Raw genomic sequence first — 18,494 nt, forward strand, 5'->3', positions numbered from 1 at the left:
GCTTGCATTCCCACCAACAGTGTAGGAGGGTTCCCCTTTCTCCGCATCCCCGCCAACATCTGTCGTTTCCTGACTTGTAAATTCTAGCCATTCTGATTGGTGTGAGGTGGTATCTCATTGAGGTTTTGATTTGGATTTCCCTGATGCTGAGCGATATTGAGCACTTTTTCATGTGTCTGTTGGCCATTTGGATGTCTTCAATTTTACTTCTTTTCTTGACATGAATAACTTTTATTTCTTTTTCTTGTCTAATTGCTCTGGCTAGAACTTCCAAAATTATGTTGAATAGAAATGATGAGAATGGGCATCCTTATCTTGTACCAAATGTTAGAGAAAAAGCTTTCAGTTTTTCTCCCTTGATTATATTAGCTGTGGGCTTTTGATATGTGGCTTTTATTGTGTTGAGTAAAGTTCCATCTGTACCTATTTTGTTGAGAGATTTAATCATGAATGGATGTTAAATGTGGTCAAATGCTTTTTCTGCATCTACTGGGATGATCATGTGGTTTTTATCTTTCATTTTGTTAATGTGGTGTATCGCATTGACTGATTTGCATATGTTGAACCATCCTTGCATCCTAGGGATATATCCCACTTGGTCATGGTGTATTATCCTGTTAATGAAATGTTGAGTTTGATTTGATAGTATTTTATTGAAGATTTTTGCATCTATTTTCATTAGGGATGTTGGCCTGTCATTTTCTTGTGGTTTCTTTGGCTTTGGTAACAGGGTGATGATGGCTTCATAAAACAAATTTGGAAGTGTTCCTTCTTCTCTTTTTTGGAAGCATTTAAGAATGATTGGTATTCTTTGGTATAATTCACTGGTAAAGATATCTGATCCTGGGTTTTTCTTTGTTGAGAGGTTTTTGATTACTGATTCAGTCTCCTTATTTGTTATTGGTCTGTTCATGCTTTCTATTTTTTCTTACTTCTGTTTTGGTAGGTTCTATGTTTCTAGGAATATATCCATTTCTACTAGGTTATCCATTTTGTTGGCATATAATTATTCGTAATAGTCTCGTGTTCCTTTTTATTTCTGAGGCATCTGTTGTAATGTCTCCTCTTTCATTTTTGGTCTCATTTATTTAAGTCTTCTCTCTTTTTCTTAGTGTAGCTAATGGTTTGCCAATTTTATATTTTCAAAAATCCAATTCTTAGTTTTGTTGGTTTTTGTCTATTCTCATTTGATTTCTTTATACTCTAATATGCATTATTTGTTTTCTTTAGATAATTTTGAGCTTAGCTTATTCTTCTTTTTCTGGTTCCTTAACATGTGAAATTAGGCTTTTGAGATCTTTCTTCTTTTTAAATGTAGGTTGTCACTATAAACTTCCATCATAGGTCTGCTTTTGTTGCATCTTACAAGTTTTTTTGTTTGTTTTTGGTTTTGTTTTAGAGAGAGAGAAAATGGGGTGGGAGGCACAGAGGGAGAGGAAGAGAATCTTAAGCAGGCTCCATGCCCAGCACGGAGCCTGACACTGGGCTCCATCTCATGACCCTGAGATCATGACCTATGCTGAAATAAAGAGTCAGATGCTTAACTAACTGAGCCACCCAGGCAACCCTGTCCTGGTACTCTTTTAAACTTTCCTTCCTCCCTTCTTTAAATATCCTTCTATTCTTCCTTCCATTTATGAGATTCCTTTCCCTTCCATTGTGCCTTGGGCTTAATCTTCTATATCTCCCTGAATTTGCTCTTTCATAGTTTTCTCTCTTCTTTGCAGTGGTAATCTCCCTCTTTTCTTTGGATTCCTTTATGAAACTACAACCTCCTCCATTTTAGTTCACTTGCTCCATACGTTTACCCCAGCCTCACTGTGACTTGCAATGGATAGGTACCAGTGCTCTCATTTCTCATTAGTACCTCCTGTCCATCTCTAATGCCATTTTTGTTCCTCATCTATTTTGATAATCACTACCTTGCAAACATCCTCAACTTCCATCCCTCTTTTCCTGTTCTTTGGTTCCCTACTCTGTAAGATGGGGATAATAGAAGTGCCTATTTTATGGGATTGTGATGAGGATTAAATGAATTTGTAGGAAATGCTTAAAAGAGTGCCTGGCATATAGTCAGCCCCCTACATGTACTGCTGCTGCTGCTGCTGATGATGATGATGACTGCTACTACTCAGAAGTTTCAATACCTCCCAGTGCCTACAGTGATAAAACTCTAGCTCTTCATCTTGGTATTCATAGTCTCAACAAATCCTCTTTCTTTCGTAGCCTCATCTTCTAACCTGCCACTCCACATACCCCTACTATCGCATTTTGAGTCTCTCATCATTTCCTAAGTATATCGTGTTGTTTTGCATCTCTGTGCCTTTGCGTGTTCTGTTTCTTATTTTTAAAAGATTTTATTTATTTATTTGTGTGAGAGAGAGAGTGCACAAGCGGGGAGAGGGGCAGAGGGAGAAGAAGGCTCACTGCTGAGCAGGGAGCCTGGTGAGGGGCTCAATCCCAGGACCCTGGGATCATGACCTGAGCCCAAGGCAGATGCTTAACCAACTGAGCTACCCAGGCACCACTCTCTTTCCTATTCTTGAAATGAATTTTACCACTCCTCTATCTAGCTCTTTCCAGTTGATCCATTAAGACCTGTGTTAGTTATCTATTGCTTCATAACAGATTAACCCCTAAATTAATGACATAAAATGATGATAAACATCTATCTCACACATAGTTCAAGAATTTGGAATTGGCTTAGCTGAGTAACTCTAACTTGGGGTCTCTTATGCAATTTTAGCCAAGATGTACTCAATTTGAAGGCTTGGAGCTGGAGGTTCTGCTTTGAGGATTGCTTGCTTACATGGTTAACAAATTGGTGTTGGCTTTTGGTGGGGGGCCTTAGTTACTGAGCTTGTAGACTACTCCTTAGGGCTGCTTGAGTATTCTTACAACACAGAAGTTGACTTCCTCCAGAGTAAGTGATTCAAGAGAGAGAAAGGCAGAAATGGAAATATCTTTTATGATATAGTCTTGGACCCCACACGCTGTCACTTCCTCAGTAGTCTGTTGGTCACGAAGGCTAGCCATCAGTCAGTGTGGGAGGGAACTATGCAAAAGCTAGAATGCCAGGGATCCAGATTGTTGGGGCTATCAACTTTTTTATGACCCTTTCCCTTGTCCTCAAGGCATATTAATTTATATTTATCTTTTTGATGCCTCCATGAAAGCCCTTACAGCATTCTGCAGTTTGTTTGTTTTTTATACCTGCCTTCCTTCCTCACAAAATTATAAATAATGTAAAGGCAGAGGTCATGCAGTTTCATGTTTGTTTCCCCTGGGCCTGCAACAATTTCTACCCATAAAGTGGGAATGCAATAGATGCAGATTGCATGGAATTGAATCATTACATAGCCCTGTTCAGCATTCAGAATCTACCTTCTAAGACAATAGTTTCCTAAAATGGAAAACATTATGTAGTTGGTGTTGTTTTCTTGAGAACTAAATCATATTATGTACTCACAATTTCTCTTTCTTATTTTTTAGCAAGAAAAATTTCCATCTTGTTTAGATTATTACTTGAGCCCAAGCCTGTAAGTTTCTTTTCCTGTGAAAAAGAGTGAATCTCTGTCTAGTACTTTATACTGTCTACCTTCATTTTCTACAGCTCAAGTGAGATCAGTTGGGTGAGGTCCCTCCCGCAAAAAATGCTGTTTTGTTGAGTGCATTGCAAAAGTTCAACATTACTTTTTTACTTGATATATTATAAAGTTACTGCTTCATTTATTTTAAAGGAATTTAAAAGTAAAGTGAGGAGTGATGCAAGCAATGTGACCATCTATTTTCTAGAAATGTTTCATCAAGGAGTAAAACAAAGGAATATTGTGTTTCTCTCTAGACTTCAAATGCTAACACTAATGGCTTATGTAAGAGTAGGTTTTAGATTTAATTCTAGTGATCAGTATTGAAAGCATGCTATCAAGCTTTTACCTTTCACCATAAAGAGCTGAACTCAAGGAATTCACTTTCAAACATGAACAACATAACAAAAACTTAAATAAGTAATTGATATTTGCAAAAGAAGAAACAAGACTATGACCATTCAGTTGCTCAGTAAATATTTATCAAGAACATAATATGTACTCATATGGGCTTGCTGGAGATTTCCTGACTTTGAATATTACTTGGGTCTATTTTAATTTATAAGGTTTTACAATGTCAAAGAGAAAAACAACACTCACCCTGTAGAATTTTCATTGTGTGCTTCTGTCTTCATTTACCTTCTCTCACTATATTCTAGACTTATTTTTGAGGACTTGTTTCAATCTTTCCTCTTCTAGAAAGACCTTGCAGTCTAACATTCTGTGGGAGATGCTATGGGTTGATTCATTCAGCCATACCTACTTCCATTGCCTTTCTGTACTATAAAGGCCTCAGAGGGGACTATTTGGATAACCAGTTTCCCTTGCAGCTAGAAATGGCCATTGAGAGTGAGGACTGATGAGATACAGAAGTCCCACTAGGAGAACCTGTTTGCTTTCTCTTCCCCCTCTTTCTTCCTACCTGGAATGAGCAAATGATACTAGTAGGCTGGGAAGCCACTTTGTGACCCTGAGAACAAGAGCCACACACTAAAGATAGCAGAGCTGACATATAGAAGGAGCCTTGTTCCTTAATAATATTTACACAAGTACACCAGCCCTGGACCATCTCCTTCTGGATTTTTTCTGTGAGGTAAAAATAAATTATTTGCACAACTGTATTTTTTGCTATTCCCAGTCTAATACATTTAGTGGATAGGCTCTTCAACCCATCACTTCCAGACTGTGTTGAATTAAGAGTTCAACTTTCTCTAAGTTTAGGATGTTGGAAAAAGCCTAGTGGGTTCCATAGGCTTAGGTAGGCTATCCCTCCCTCCCTCTCTCCCTCCCTCCCTCCTTTCCTCTCTTCCTTCCTCCCCCCTCTATCCTCCCTTTCTCCCTCTCTTCCTTCCTTCTACTTCAAATTTTACTGTTAGTACTATGATTAAGACTTAATGTAATAAATTATCTGAATTTCTTCTCTTGAATATATGTTATATATTTTAAAAGATGTCTATAAGTGTGTATAATAATATTTTCATAAAGCCTTATGTAATCCTCAAAAAAGTATGCTTATTATATGTATGGCTTGATGGTTGATTTTATGTCATATTGGAAAAAATGAATGTCCAAGACCTTAGTTAAAAGTCTCATAGAAGAAATATGAGTAAATATATGAACATGTATATTTTCAAAATGCTTTGTGTGCACAGCAACTGCATTGTCTCTTGTTTTCTCTGGAGATGACAGGTTAATATTTGTCCAAATAACAATGATCTTGGTGATATAGAATAGACATTTCAGGAACCATGGCTCCAGATTCAAGTTTTATTTTAGTGAGAACTTGAGTGAACTTGGGAGATTTAAGCTTCTGATTTATAAATAGAAATAGAAATATTTGACTTAGTCTCTTCAGTACGTTGTTGTGAGAATAAACTGAAACAATTGATTGGAATAATACAATGTACTACATAAATGCAAACTATAATGTTATTAACTATTAATAAAAATTCCAAAGGATGAATGTTTCAAATCAAGGGTGTCTGGTATACATGAAGGTAGAATTTAGTGTTTCTCCTACACTTCCCTTTTTGGGGGGTCATATCAATGAAGATATTAAAGAGTGAAGAAAAAGCCTATTTGTTTTCCTAATTCCATTTCCAGCTCCAGTTTTGGAGTGATTTTCCTACTAAAATCAATCTGTATAATGTGTGAAGTAGATGAAGCATGGTGAAAACATTAGCATACTTCTTTCCAGGCTGTGATTAGGCTACTAAGAAAACCTACTTCTTGTGAATTCTCCAGCTTCCAGGAAGGTTGCCAGCAGAGAAAATTGTTCTGGGGGAGGGAAGGTTTCTCACAAAATGAATGCATTGAATATATTCACCTCTTAGGAAATAGAGAAGCAAGAATATCAGTTCAAAAGCAATGGAACCAGCCATAATCATATGAAGAAGCCAAACGCCAAGAGAAAAACGTTCTTGCTAATTTTCCACTGTCTCAGTGATTTATTCTAACACGAGATGTTGGGGAAAAGAACAAGCCTGGAGGTGGCACTTCCCCCAGCTCCAGTTTCACTGAGTAGACTATAAAAGACAAATACATTCAAGATGGACGTCTTACTTGTTGACCCAAAATGGATGCCAATGCTTCTTTGGGAATAGGGAAAGTCAGTGCGTGACCTGACTCACAACCTTCTTAAGTCTGGAGAATAGAATTTTCTTTTTAGAATGTGTATTCCAAACCCTCTGGACTTCTGCCTAAAAAATCTGCTTTTACATAAGTTCTGACTGGCCTGAAGTGACCCTTTCCTAAGATATGAATAATTTTATACTGAGTTGCTTCTGGATAAAGTAAATTTGGCATTGATCATGCTTATTTTTTGTTAAATATATATGGACTTCTTAGAGTGTGTCATACTAGGATATATAGCTGGGCTTTATAGGAGAATATATTTAACTGGGTCATCTCCACAGATATTTCCCATAAACAGTCTATCTCATTTAGTAGTAAAATGTCAAATCATATCTTATTTCTTGGGCTACATTTTAAAAATATATCTTGTCTCTTAAAATAGTAATATTCATAAAGATTTCTTTACTCTAAATCACTATATATAAATTGAACAAGTTATGTCATTTTTAGTTAAGGTAACCTCCATTCATTTTAAACTCTAGTATATATAAATTTAAATTGCATTTTGGAAACAATGAAAAGGACCCTCTGAACAATACATTATAAAATATAAAAATATTTTACTTTATTTCTTTTCCCAAATTCCATTCATTGTATCTGATTTCTTTACTGGTTTTGGACAATTTAAAGATTTAATTTTCCATGCAGACCTTATACCAGAGTATATATGTTCATGTTCAAAATAAAGACTCTAAACATTCTTCACCCATAATGTTACATTTGGGGCAGCTTCACCTTAGATTTTTGCATTTCTTACCAGGATGTCTCAATCTGTGATGATTACTAATGGAAGCTCCTTGTGGACTTATGTGCATGCCTTGACCATCAAAATTGGAGAGAACAAACTTCATTTCAATTATTACTATTTTTTTTTTTGCATGTAGGAGATTGTGTCTTTATTCAACAAATCTTTTTCCTACATAAGTCACTATAAAGTTTGCATTGTCAGTTCTCAGTTCTCTCAGATGGTGGCTGGTAAAAGAGCACTAATCCACAGGGAAGAATCAGTTATGATTGGGGGGAGGGGTGAATAAAACTCTTCCCAGATAAACTACATAAAAATAAAGTAATGACCAAATGACCAAATTCATCTAAACAATTCATTATAATTGGTAACTACTTCTTAACTAATTGACTAGATTCAGTTGGCTTTTAAAATATTCAGTTGCAGGGCACCTGGGTGGCTCAGTTGGTTAAGTGTCCACCTCGATTTTGGCTCAGGTCATGATCTCAAGGTTCTGGGATAGAGCCAGCGTTGGGCTCCATGCTCAGCAGGGAGTCTGTTTCTCTCCCAGTCCCTCTGCCCCAACCCCTGCTTGCACACACTCTCTCTCCCTAAAATAAATAAATCTTTAAAAAATGAAATAAAATAGTCAGTTGCTTGACTAATGTAATCAATTATTTTTCTTCCCAAAGTGACTTGAGATAGTTGGGTAAAATTTTATGACTGACATGAAGGGTGGGCTTGAAATTAGGAGAGTGTATATGCATGCACATGTGTGTATGTGTGAAGAATATATGTAATATACATGCACATATGTGTATGTGTGAAGAATATATGTAATAAACACACACATACACACACACATATAGAGAGAGAGAGGGAAAGAGAGAATAAACTAGAAGAGAAATGTTTTGACCTCGAGAATAGTGATTCAGATATGATTTACACATTGTGTTCCTTTGGCAAGTTGAGATTTCTTGTTCTATTCTTGGTGGCATTGCAGTTTTGCAATGTGATTGCTTCTCTACTTCTGCAATGACATATTTTTGGTTATAGGTCTCTTTCAAAAATTCCTGAAATAGAATTTTATCCTATTTATTTATTTTCTTGAGGGTAGAACTCAACAGCCAGTTTATTTTTTGCATAAACATACACACAAAATTAAATGACTTCCTGTCATCTTTTTCCACTCCACAAATCGTTATTCAACTTATTCTAGGCACTTGTCTCTTGGCAAGATTCTGGGGATATAAATATGAATAAGACCTGGTACTTGCCCTTGAAGAACCTATTAAACAATAAGTTCTAAACTAAACAGTTGGGGAAACAAACACCTAAGTGGTTGACCATAATATACAATAGTAAGTATTGTAAAGGATGAACAAACTGCTAATAACAGCCATAAATCCATGTGTAATTTTAGCGATACATGGATATAGCTCTGAGACAAGAACACACATTCAATTCTTTAAAAAAAAATCTCAGTAGGCTGAACAATGATATACAATGATGTTTTTTGATATTTTTGGAACATACTCTTTTCACAAGGCATATATTATCTAGACTTTAAATAATTAAAAGTAAAATAGTTAACAGAATGGAGCAATGAGAATGAGGCAAGTCTGTAATTGGGAAGAAGTGGGGGGTAAGATGAGGGGAGGTAAAGAGACAGAGTTTTAAGTGGACATGTGGGTGAAATCTTCTGGTCAACAGCAAGTAGAAGAATGAGAGTGTTGGTTTTGGCAGGGAAGCTGCAGTCTTTGTGAAGTCTGATGGTCTTGCCGAGAGTTGCAATTTCATGGCTCAGTGGAATTAGTTGAGCAGGAGAGTTTGAAGATACATATATTAAAAGCTTTAGACAAGAGGAAGTTATACATTTTGGAAGATAATAAGTAACAATAGGACATCTGAGCAGATTGTGACATTTTCTCTAGACTATTGAACTTTTCCCTATCCACATTGAGTGGATTTTTTTTTCCAAAATATACTGTCACAGCTAATCCTTGAAAAGCACATGGAAGACCCTTTGCAGAATATTAGCAGTTGCTTCACACTGTCCTTGAAGACAAATGCATGTTTTCGTCAACAGCTGTGATGAACGATATCTAAAAAAAAAAAAAATACAGAACCCTAAAAACAAAGGTGCCATGCCTTCTTGATAAGCATGATGTGGAGAGTGAGAAGAGGTGTATCTGTGTGTGTGTGTGTGTGTGTGTGTGTGTGCTGTCAAGGGTTTCCTAGCTCTTAGGTTGTGTTTCAGACTCTGATTTAAATTAGAGATTAGTTTCTTTGTCTTTTGTATATCAGGAAATACAAAGAGCCCCATCCTAATCTTACCAGTTTTGGGAGAAAGGAAGGTTTAAGGGGAAGTAGGAAGGTACTAAAGAAAATTCATTAATCCATTCATTTATTCAACAAATGCTTATTTTGGAAGGTTCAATGATATGCAGTTTCCAATGGGATAAAAATCTGGATTTAGATATCTAGAGAAAGGGAGCTGCAACAATGGGAGATGGGGATGGGGAAAAAGTCACTGTTGAAGTGAGGTTGTGAACGGTGCACTGTAGTTTACCACATACCTGTATAGTGATCGCAGGAGATTGCCTGAGGCCGGGAGTGATTGGCTGGGGACTTGGGAGGCTCACACACTTCTCAGCCTCTGTAAGGGCAGAGTAGCTCACAGCTCAAGAGTTTTGATCTGTGATATGACTGTGGGTGTGGGTGGCTGGGCCAGAGTGAGGAACAAAGAACTGAGAGGCCAACTGTTGGAGAGGCCATGCACATAGTTGTAGAAATCACCCAGGATTATGACAGAGGTTGTATAGGAGAGAACGGGACTAAACCGAGTACTAAAATCTTCGAAGAGGGCTGCAGATAATAGCAGCAGGGAAGATGGGTATCTGATTGTATTAGTCATCTAGGGCTGCATACCAAATACCACAGGCTGAATGACTTAAACAGCATATATCTAGACATCTGAGATCAAAGTGTCAGCAGAATTGGTTTCTTCCGAAGCCTCTCTGCTTGGCTTGTGGGTGGCTTTTTCCTTTGTTTTCATGTGGTCATTCCTCTGTGCATGTCTGTGTCCAATTTGCTCTTCTTATAAGGACACCAGTCATATTGGATTAGGACCCACCTCAATTACTTCATTTAACCTTCATTAACTCTGTACAGACCCTATCTCCAAATATAGTTACATTCTGAGCTACCGGGGGTTAGAATTTCAATGTACGAATTTGGGGGGACACGATTAAGCCCATAACACTGATGATTGTTGTTATGAGCAGAGAGGGAGGTTAAGGAAAAGGGAATGAAAATTGTCTGAAAGGGGCAACAAAGAACAGTGAGGTCACCTACCCTACCTCCAGACCCAATGTTATCAAAGCCATTCCAAGGGAGGGCAGCAGGGAAAACTGTACCCTCAGGGGGACAAAAATGTGAAAGGAAGATTCAGAGAAGAGGGTGAAGTCCTAGGAGGTTTTGTGGCTAGAAAATACCGTAACATAGCTTATTCTTTGCTAACTTAAATCCCTGTTTTTCTTGTAGACCCCCAAACCTTCTAGGAGCAGGGTATCAAATATATGTTTATGAGCATTCTTTTCATGTTCTTCCACCCTAGTCATTTGAGGAGCCTCCCCTTTCCCTGGGTTCCTGGAGATTTGCAATTCCCACCATCTCAATAGTGGTGCCCCCCAATGAACATGCTGCTACCTGCACTTTCTGCAACCCTCAAAGTGTCAAAATGGTGTCTTTTTCCCCTTTGTCCACAATGAGCCTGAAACACAGTGGGCTTCCTAAAGAAATAGGGGTATGCCCCTCCTGTGCTCTGGAATGTGCTTTGTCCCCTGTGTTGCAGGATTTCTCTGCCTTAAGTGCCTGCAGTTCTTGGTCACGCCACTTCGAAGAATGAAGAGGTAGACCAGACACAGCAAAGCAAAGTTTATTGAGCAAAAATATATAAAGCTCCAGGAGGGGGATGGGGGCCTGAGAGGGTTGCCCTCGGAGTTTCTAAGTTTAGGGGTTTTTATGAGTTCTTTTGCAGAACTATCTTAAGCAATCAGGGTGTGCTGAGTTGTGCCAATCAGGGCTTTGGTCACATATCTGTGCACCTATTAGGTTAATGTCACTGTGCTGATGGTCTTTTTTTTTCTTTTGCTGACATCTGGGGGCTTATGTCTTAACTGTCCCTTGCCTGTGATATTGACAAATGATGTGGTTAATTGCCTTATTTTAGGACATGTTGCAGAAGTCATTTCTGCAAAGGCTGCAAAGCAGAATGTTAGTGCTGTTTTATTTCAGCTGTCCTGACTCCATATTTTCTTGCTGGGGACCCTGGCCCTGACTACCTAACTGTCAACTAATTCCTGACACCTACAGCATTGTTCTCTTGTGTCTCATGAGCCCCTTGTGAAAACAACTCATTCCTCCATCTTTGGCCTGTAGCAGCTCTTTTCATTCATCTCAGATGGTGGTCTCTGGATGCAGGCTGGATAAGACACTTGACTAGCCTTCCTCAGTGCTTCTGTCTTTTTTTTCTGGGTCATTACTCCCTTCTCTTTCAGCTAAACACCAAGGTCTATGGGCAATTTAAATCAGAAACTAAGATCTTGGGGGCACCTGGGTGGCTCAGTTGGTTAAGTGGCTGCCTTCGGCTCAGGTCATGATCCCTGGGTCCTGGCATCGAGCCCCACGTCTGGCTCCCTGCTCAGTGGAGAGCTTGCTTCTCCCTCTCTCTCTGCTTGCCACTCTGCCTACTTGTGCTTTCTCTCTCTGTGTCAAATAAATAAAATCTTAAAAAAAAAAAAAAACCGTTAAAAAAAAAAAAAAGAAACTAAGATCTCTTGGACCTGAAAGCCCGGTTCATCAAACATGCCCAGACGTGCTTGAGCCCTAGTAGCAGATGCTACTTAGCTCTCTGCTTGGAACTCTGTTCCCCTGTTAGCCCGTTCCCACCATTCAGGTCTCAGTCAGAAACTACCCCTTCCGGGAAAGGCCTTTCCTGATCACTCTGTTTAAAGGAGTCACTTCACTTTCCCTCCACAATCTCTATTATATGGCCCTGCTTTATTATCCTCCCATGACAATCAGTAACTGGAATCATTTTGTATTTTTCTTGCTAATTCTGTGGCCTCCACCCCAATAGAGTAATTCTGCATGTCTTGTCCATTGGTACTTAGAACAATGCCTACCATATGTTATTTTCGCAACAAATGTTTACTCAATAAATAAATTAATGAGTTCATGTATCTGTGAGCAGTGAGGTGCAATGGTGTTGCATCTGGTTTTATCATTCAAATTTTTTAATTAAAAAAATTTGTCTTCTTAAATCCGATTCATTTTGAATCTAGTTTAATTTTATTGAAGGCTAATTTGCGTTTGGAAATTGGTCTTGATGGAGTGCAGATATGCTCTAGAACTGGTCTGATTTACTAACGGTACCCCAAATCAGTAAGTCCTAGAACTTGCATTACTCCTGTTACCATCCTTTCCTTTTTCCTTTCTAACTTATTTCTCACACATATCTTTTGACTGTTCCTTCAGTCAGTAGCCAGTAGCCAAGAGGGTCTGAAAATACTCCTGAGGCCATTCTTAATGTTCCAGTGCCCAGAGGCGAATGGAACCTTATGGGCTAGACAAGAGCATCTCAGTGCAACCCCATCAGTGACTGCCCTTCCTGTGTGATCCAGTTGTGGGTTCGGGTAGGTGTGGGTTGCAGTGTCTCAGCTAGTGGACTGGGGAGGTTACTATTGCCATTTCCTTCTAACCCAGGCCCCAGGTTGCTGGGTGTGTGCTCTGTGTGTTTGCCTCCAACTGCAAATCCCTTTGTCTCACGTGACAAGTTGACAACTGGCATTGCAGACAACTCCCAGCACCTCAGTCCACCCCAGTTCCTCAATTCAGACCCCTTCGACAATGGGGCTGGCCAAGCCTCAGGTTGAGTTTACTCCCATCCTTTACTCCCATCCTTGAGTTTACTCCCATCCTCCACATGTTTTTCTTCTTCTGCATGGAGCCAGTTCTTCTGTGAGTTAGTGTTTCTCAACTTCACCTAATTTGGTGCTAGCTGAGCCTTTCCTTCAAAGCTTCATCTCTTCCTAAGAGTTCCCAGCATATTTTTTGGCTTATGCATTATTCCAGCTGCAGATTCATCCAGCCATCTCTATAGAAACACGTGTTCATAAAAATCAAAAGCAAAGAGATACCAAATAGGGAATACATTAAAAGGATTTAAACTCACAGCTTATTTTCAGAAGGTGGACCTTAATAGAATGTTTGGGTATGTATTCAAATAACTAGAGTAAAACCTAATATTATGCAGACATTTAATGTAAAGAATACCAACCATCAAATTAAGTCCCTGAATAATAAGAGCTGCATACTATAATACTCTGTAGTGATATGATTAAATTATGGCCATTCAATCTGTTTTTTGACACCAACATGAAAATAGGTTTTTCCTGCGCAACAGAAAATAGAATAATTTATTTTGATCGTTAATAGGGCACACCAGTACTTATCTTCATGGATCTGTATGAAATATTAACTAATTGTGGAAATTATTTATGTCACTGTAGCAAAGAAACATTCTAAGAGAAAGAGAGGCGAAAACCCATAGCCAGATTGGCATTAAAGTAACAGGGCTCAGATGGTGTATTGTACCAGAAGTTAAGATAGCTACTTTATTTATGGAGGGACCACTTAAAGAAAGACCAAGAAGGTAGTCCTTAGAGTCCTAGTCAAGGGACACACTTGTTTCTGGCACTGTATGCCCATGAGAACACCTTTATGTGGATATTGCATGATAACAAGCATAATCATTATTAATCCTAAAGACTGATTAGATGCATGTATCATACTGAATCATTGTAGGGATATAAAATATTTAAACCAAATCAAATATATACACATATATTTAAAAATATAAAGAAATTTATTTGTCTAGATTCCTTAAAATCGGGACATTTTTGGAATCAATAAACCACTTTAAGACTTTCAAAATGCTAAAATGTTTGCTCATTTTCCACTATGGGCTCTCTCTAGGGAATCAAATACAGTTTTACTTTCTGCTTTATTGCCTACTGGCAGTTTGTGGTTTAATTTTCTTCAAGAAGTAGATGTGAAAACTAATGTGAATCAGTGACATGCTGGATTTAGGGCAGTTAAATGTGGTTTTTAAAAAGATTTTATTTATTTATTTGAGAGACACACACACAGAGAAGCAGACTCCCACTGAGTGGAGATCCCAATGTGGGGGGCTCGATCCCAGGACCCTGAGATCATGACCTGAGCCGAAGGCAGACGCTTAACCGACTGAGCCACCCAGGTGGCCCAGGGCAGTTAAATGTTTTGACCTTAGTTTCCACTGTAATTTTAAGTAATTGGGCCAAGAGGCATCCCTTACAATAATATACATCAAGGAAAATATCGTTTGGGAAATTTCATCTCTTGTGCCTATGACTAGGAAGTTATTTATGAGGAATAGGGTAATGGAAAACTCTTCATGTGCCAAAATGACCCTCCCCAATAGCCAGCCATGGGACCCGTCATTGGAGATGCTTCCTCTGGGTGCTGATTCTATAGGGCCTGGTAGCACCATGAGATGAAACGGCACCAGGGTCTAACCTGGAGCCATAGATGTCCATAGCTCCTAGAACTCAGAAATCTCAGTTCATACTTTCTTCTGTTCTTTGTAATATCTAACACCATGCTAAGAGCACAATATACTTAATACTGAAAAAAATGCCACTGTGAAACTCTTCACAGTCTTTATAATCCTAAAGACAATCAAATGGTAGCTGTGGTTTCGAAAAGGAAATTAGTTTCACAGACTGTGAGAAAGACTAAAAGGGCTCTCTACATTAGACCCAGTTCATTCATTCTTTAATTTATCAGGCATTTGTTGAGCGCATGAAATGTGTTCCCAAATAGCACATATGCAAATACAGAATTGCCACATAAGAATGGTAGGTGCTGCCCTCACCACAGGCTTGTGCAGGGCTGATCCTCTGGTGGTATTTGCAGAAAAGCTGGCTTCAGTTGTTAGACATTAAAATGCTTCTTTACTGATTCATGGTCACTCTTTCATCTCCCCCAAGCGCCCCTTCACTGCCCTGGCTTCCCAGACCCCTTCTTAGGGATTCTCAGGGCTTTTCCCTCATCCAGCAACTCAGATTTGACAGCACAGGTGACCAACTCTCTGACCCCCCACCCTCCAACCCAGCACAGCTGCCATTGCATATATTGATTGGTTGGTGTCAAATTGTTCTTAATGATTTTAAATATTACCCCTGAGAACCTGGTGGAAGAGCTTCCATTATTCTTTAACTTCTTTATTCAAACTTCCATTATTCCTTAGAATCAATTAATACAGGGGACCGAGCCTACCCTGGAACTCTCAGATTAAAACCCCCGAGGTGGGATCTGTAGGCAGGTTAAGAACTAGAGGAACATAGCCTGAAGGTGTGGCCTGTTATTTGGAAAAGAACTCACCAGTGAAACAATGAGATTCTTGTCAAAGCTAAGGAAGAAACTCTAAGCCTGGTGGGTCTCCATCTTGGTTGGACATTGGAGTCCCCTGCCCATAAGGAAGAAGACAAAAACCAAACATGATATCAGAGTCTTACTGCAGAGATTCTAATTCAACTGGTCTGGAGTATGTCCTGGACACTGGACTTTTTTTTTTTTTTTTAATGCTCCCCAGGGAATTTTAATGTGTAGTCCAAGTTGAGAACCACTGCTTTAAGCAAAGAATAAAACAAGTTAGGACATATAGCCTTGGGAACAAGTATAAAAAGCTTGGAAAAAGGAAAACAAAAATATATTGATAAGGTGTGTGTGTGTGTGTGTGTGTATGAGAAAGAGAGAGAGAGAATAAACTAAATAAAAAAATTTGTGGTATAAATGGCCTCATAGCTACACTTCCTTAAGTTTTTCCTATATTCTAACAACTATATTATTATTTTTAGTTTTATTTAATAACATGTCTCTGAGTGATTGACAGATTTGACAATTCTGATCACAAAGGCCCTTGGTTTATAATATTTCAGGGCTTTAACAGTATTATAAAAACAGCTCAGCTCACTAATTGGTTCTTCCTTCTCATTGCTGCTTCTTTCCCTAATTCCCTACTGCAAGCTCAAGTGTTACCTGTCACCTTAAAGAGTCCACTTTCAGCTGAAACTGTGATATCAGCCCTACTGTCTGGTGTGGTTTGGATTTAGGTTGTGGTAAGAACTAGTTCCAAGACCCTGGGCCCTGGGGCAAGCCTTGACTGCTGTGTAGCTCCTAACTTGTTGCAGTTTTAGTAAGTGCTCATCCACTATATGTTGGCCCATTCCTTAGAACTGGGCTTCTGTCTTGAATCGAACCTTGTAGTGTCCATGCCTTCCAGGCAAAGACCACCAGGAACATACCCGTAGTTGAATAAGTTGGGTTTATTACTTGCATTGGTGAGGGAGAACACACACTGTGGGGAACCATGGGGTATCTCAATAGAGGGTGTTAGAAAGACCCACTTACAGGATTTGGCCTTTGGTCAGTGATATGAGGGAGGGTCTAAGAAAGCAGGAGTTCACTTTACATTGGATGCTCTCAGAAAGCGGGGGCAACGATTGGGGATCAATAAATCTTATCTGTAGAGAGGGCAGACTAGGAAAGAAGTAGCAGTCACCCATTTGTGCCAAGAGATAGAGTGTTTGGTATTTTAGGGGTGATATGGTGCCCTTGGTTTTATCTGTGCTTAGACAAAATTATGAAGTGGACTTGTTTGTCTTACTTTATTATGGTCTCTGAGTAACCTTGTCTGATGTTGGTATTCCTGAGATTGTTTATATCCAATAGGAGAATAACATGTCCTAGCCGTTTGTGCAAGGCCACCTTCTGGATGTCAAGGGCTATTTTTTTTTCTTTTTTTCCCCTCAATAGTCTGCATAGTAATACTGCCTAGGTTCTTTCTAAAACTAGAACACTACCACAGCCCAGGTATGTTGGGGCTGGTGGTGCCTCTCTACTGGCAGGGGGCTGGTAGGGGGCTGCTAAGGATGGTAGGGGGCTGCTAAGGATGGGATAATGTTCTGAAACCCTAAAATCTGACTTCATATCATACCTGCCACCTTGATTCCTCCATCAAATCTCCTTCCCAATAACTGAACTGGGCCCATTGGTACTACCTCTTGCTTCTATCAGACCCATTCTGACAACTCACTGAACAGCCCAGTGATTCTGCTACCCAGACTATATACCTGGGGTAGATACACACAGCTCGTGGTGACCAGAATTCCCTTCTTTTTCTTCCTTTTAGTAGTGCAACGGTCTCCTCCTGCATGTCTCCCATCCAGACAAGTCTGTATGGGAAGAAAAAATTTATGTTGAGTCAAAATTCATCTCTTTGAAACTCTCTCCCAACATTGTGCTGTTTTTATCTGACAGTCCTTCCACTTTGTTATTGATTACATGATTGCTGGATGAATGAAGTATCTGCCATGTATTAGAACTCAGTAATATGGGGCCCTTTCCTTTATTTAGGAAGTTTGGAATGTTAAGAACCAATGTGGACTACATAAAAAAAAAAGGCTGGGGAAGGGACATGGAGCAGATATGAAAGAAATAAGGCAATTAAGAAAATACAGTTCAGGGGCGCCTGGGTGGCTCAGTCAGTTAAGCATCCGACTCTTGATTTTGGCTCAGGTCATGATCTCAGGGTGGTGGGATCAAGACCCATGTCAGGCTCCGAGGTCAGTGGGGAGTCTGCTTGAGATTCTCTCTCACCCCCTCCCCCTGCTTGTGCACACTCTTTCTTTCTCTCTCTCTCCCTCTCAAATAAATAAAATAAATCTTAAAAAATAAGAAAATACAGTTCATGGTGGATAAATTTTCAGTGAAGAATGAGAAATTAAAGAGAATTGTAGGCCTTTACAGTTCCCTTATCATTCTAAGTTATTTTCCTGCCCAAAGAAATATTTCCTCTGACTCTCTGCTGTAATCACACGGTTCCCCAGAAATGTCGGATGGTCACATCATAAGGGATAGTAAATAGAAAAACAATAATAAAGAGAATGTACAAAAATAGGAAGAAATTAAGGTGATATTAGAATGATCCCTACAAAGGCAAAAAGACATCCATGTTTTTCCATTGTTGTAGAAAGAAACTCTGAAATGGAAAGAAAAGGCCAGATGACTTGGTCAAGGTCACCTGGGACCTCAGAGCAGAATGGGGGAGTGGATTATATTCGCTCTATCCACTAGACTGTGATGTCTCTCAGTAGCAGCCTACCTGCAGGCTAAATTCATCCTATAGCATAGTGAGCACTGTGCTTACAGCAGAGACTTGAAGAGACTAGCAGAATTAGCCTTGCAGGAGAAAGATTTATAGCTGTACTAAATAAATCTGAGTAGTTGTTTTTTTTAAACTGTCTTTACATATATCTTTAGTATGGAGAAACAGAATTTAGCCTTGATAGTCACCTCATAAATGTTGACCGTGAATGCTTTGTTAGTGACATGTCTGCCTAAAAAGGAAATGGTGTATTTGTGAACTGCCATGAAAAAAA

General features: G+C 39.1%; 1 protein-coding gene and 1 long non-coding RNA gene across 4 annotated transcripts in view; one reads left to right on the plus strand and one right to left on the minus strand.

The window, feature by feature from the left end:
• LOC115942859 (uncharacterized) overlaps positions 1-18,494 on the plus strand; it is a 230,713-nt gene that overhangs the window by 130,786 nt on the left and 81,433 nt on the right. The window lies entirely within an intron of this gene.
• CYYR1 (cysteine and tyrosine rich 1) overlaps positions 7,785-18,494 on the minus strand; it is a 183,347-nt gene continuing 172,637 nt past the window's right edge. Inside the window, exons 6-7 of the mRNA XM_081802351.1 lie at positions 17,187-17,288; positions 7,785-9,050 (exon numbers count right to left, since the gene is read on the minus strand). Of these exons, the coding sequence (XP_081658477.1) occupies positions 8,942-9,050; positions 17,187-17,288 (211 nt within the window). The 3' untranslated portion in view covers positions 7,785-8,941. The remainder of the gene's footprint in view (positions 9,051-17,186; positions 17,289-18,494) is intronic.

This window comes from Leptonychotes weddellii, chromosome 1, assembly GCF_054177405.1.
Source record: "Leptonychotes weddellii isolate Sample4059 chromosome 1, ASM5417740v2, whole genome shotgun sequence".
In the NCBI taxonomy this organism is placed as follows: Eukaryota; Metazoa; Chordata; class Mammalia; order Carnivora; family Phocidae; genus Leptonychotes; species Leptonychotes weddellii.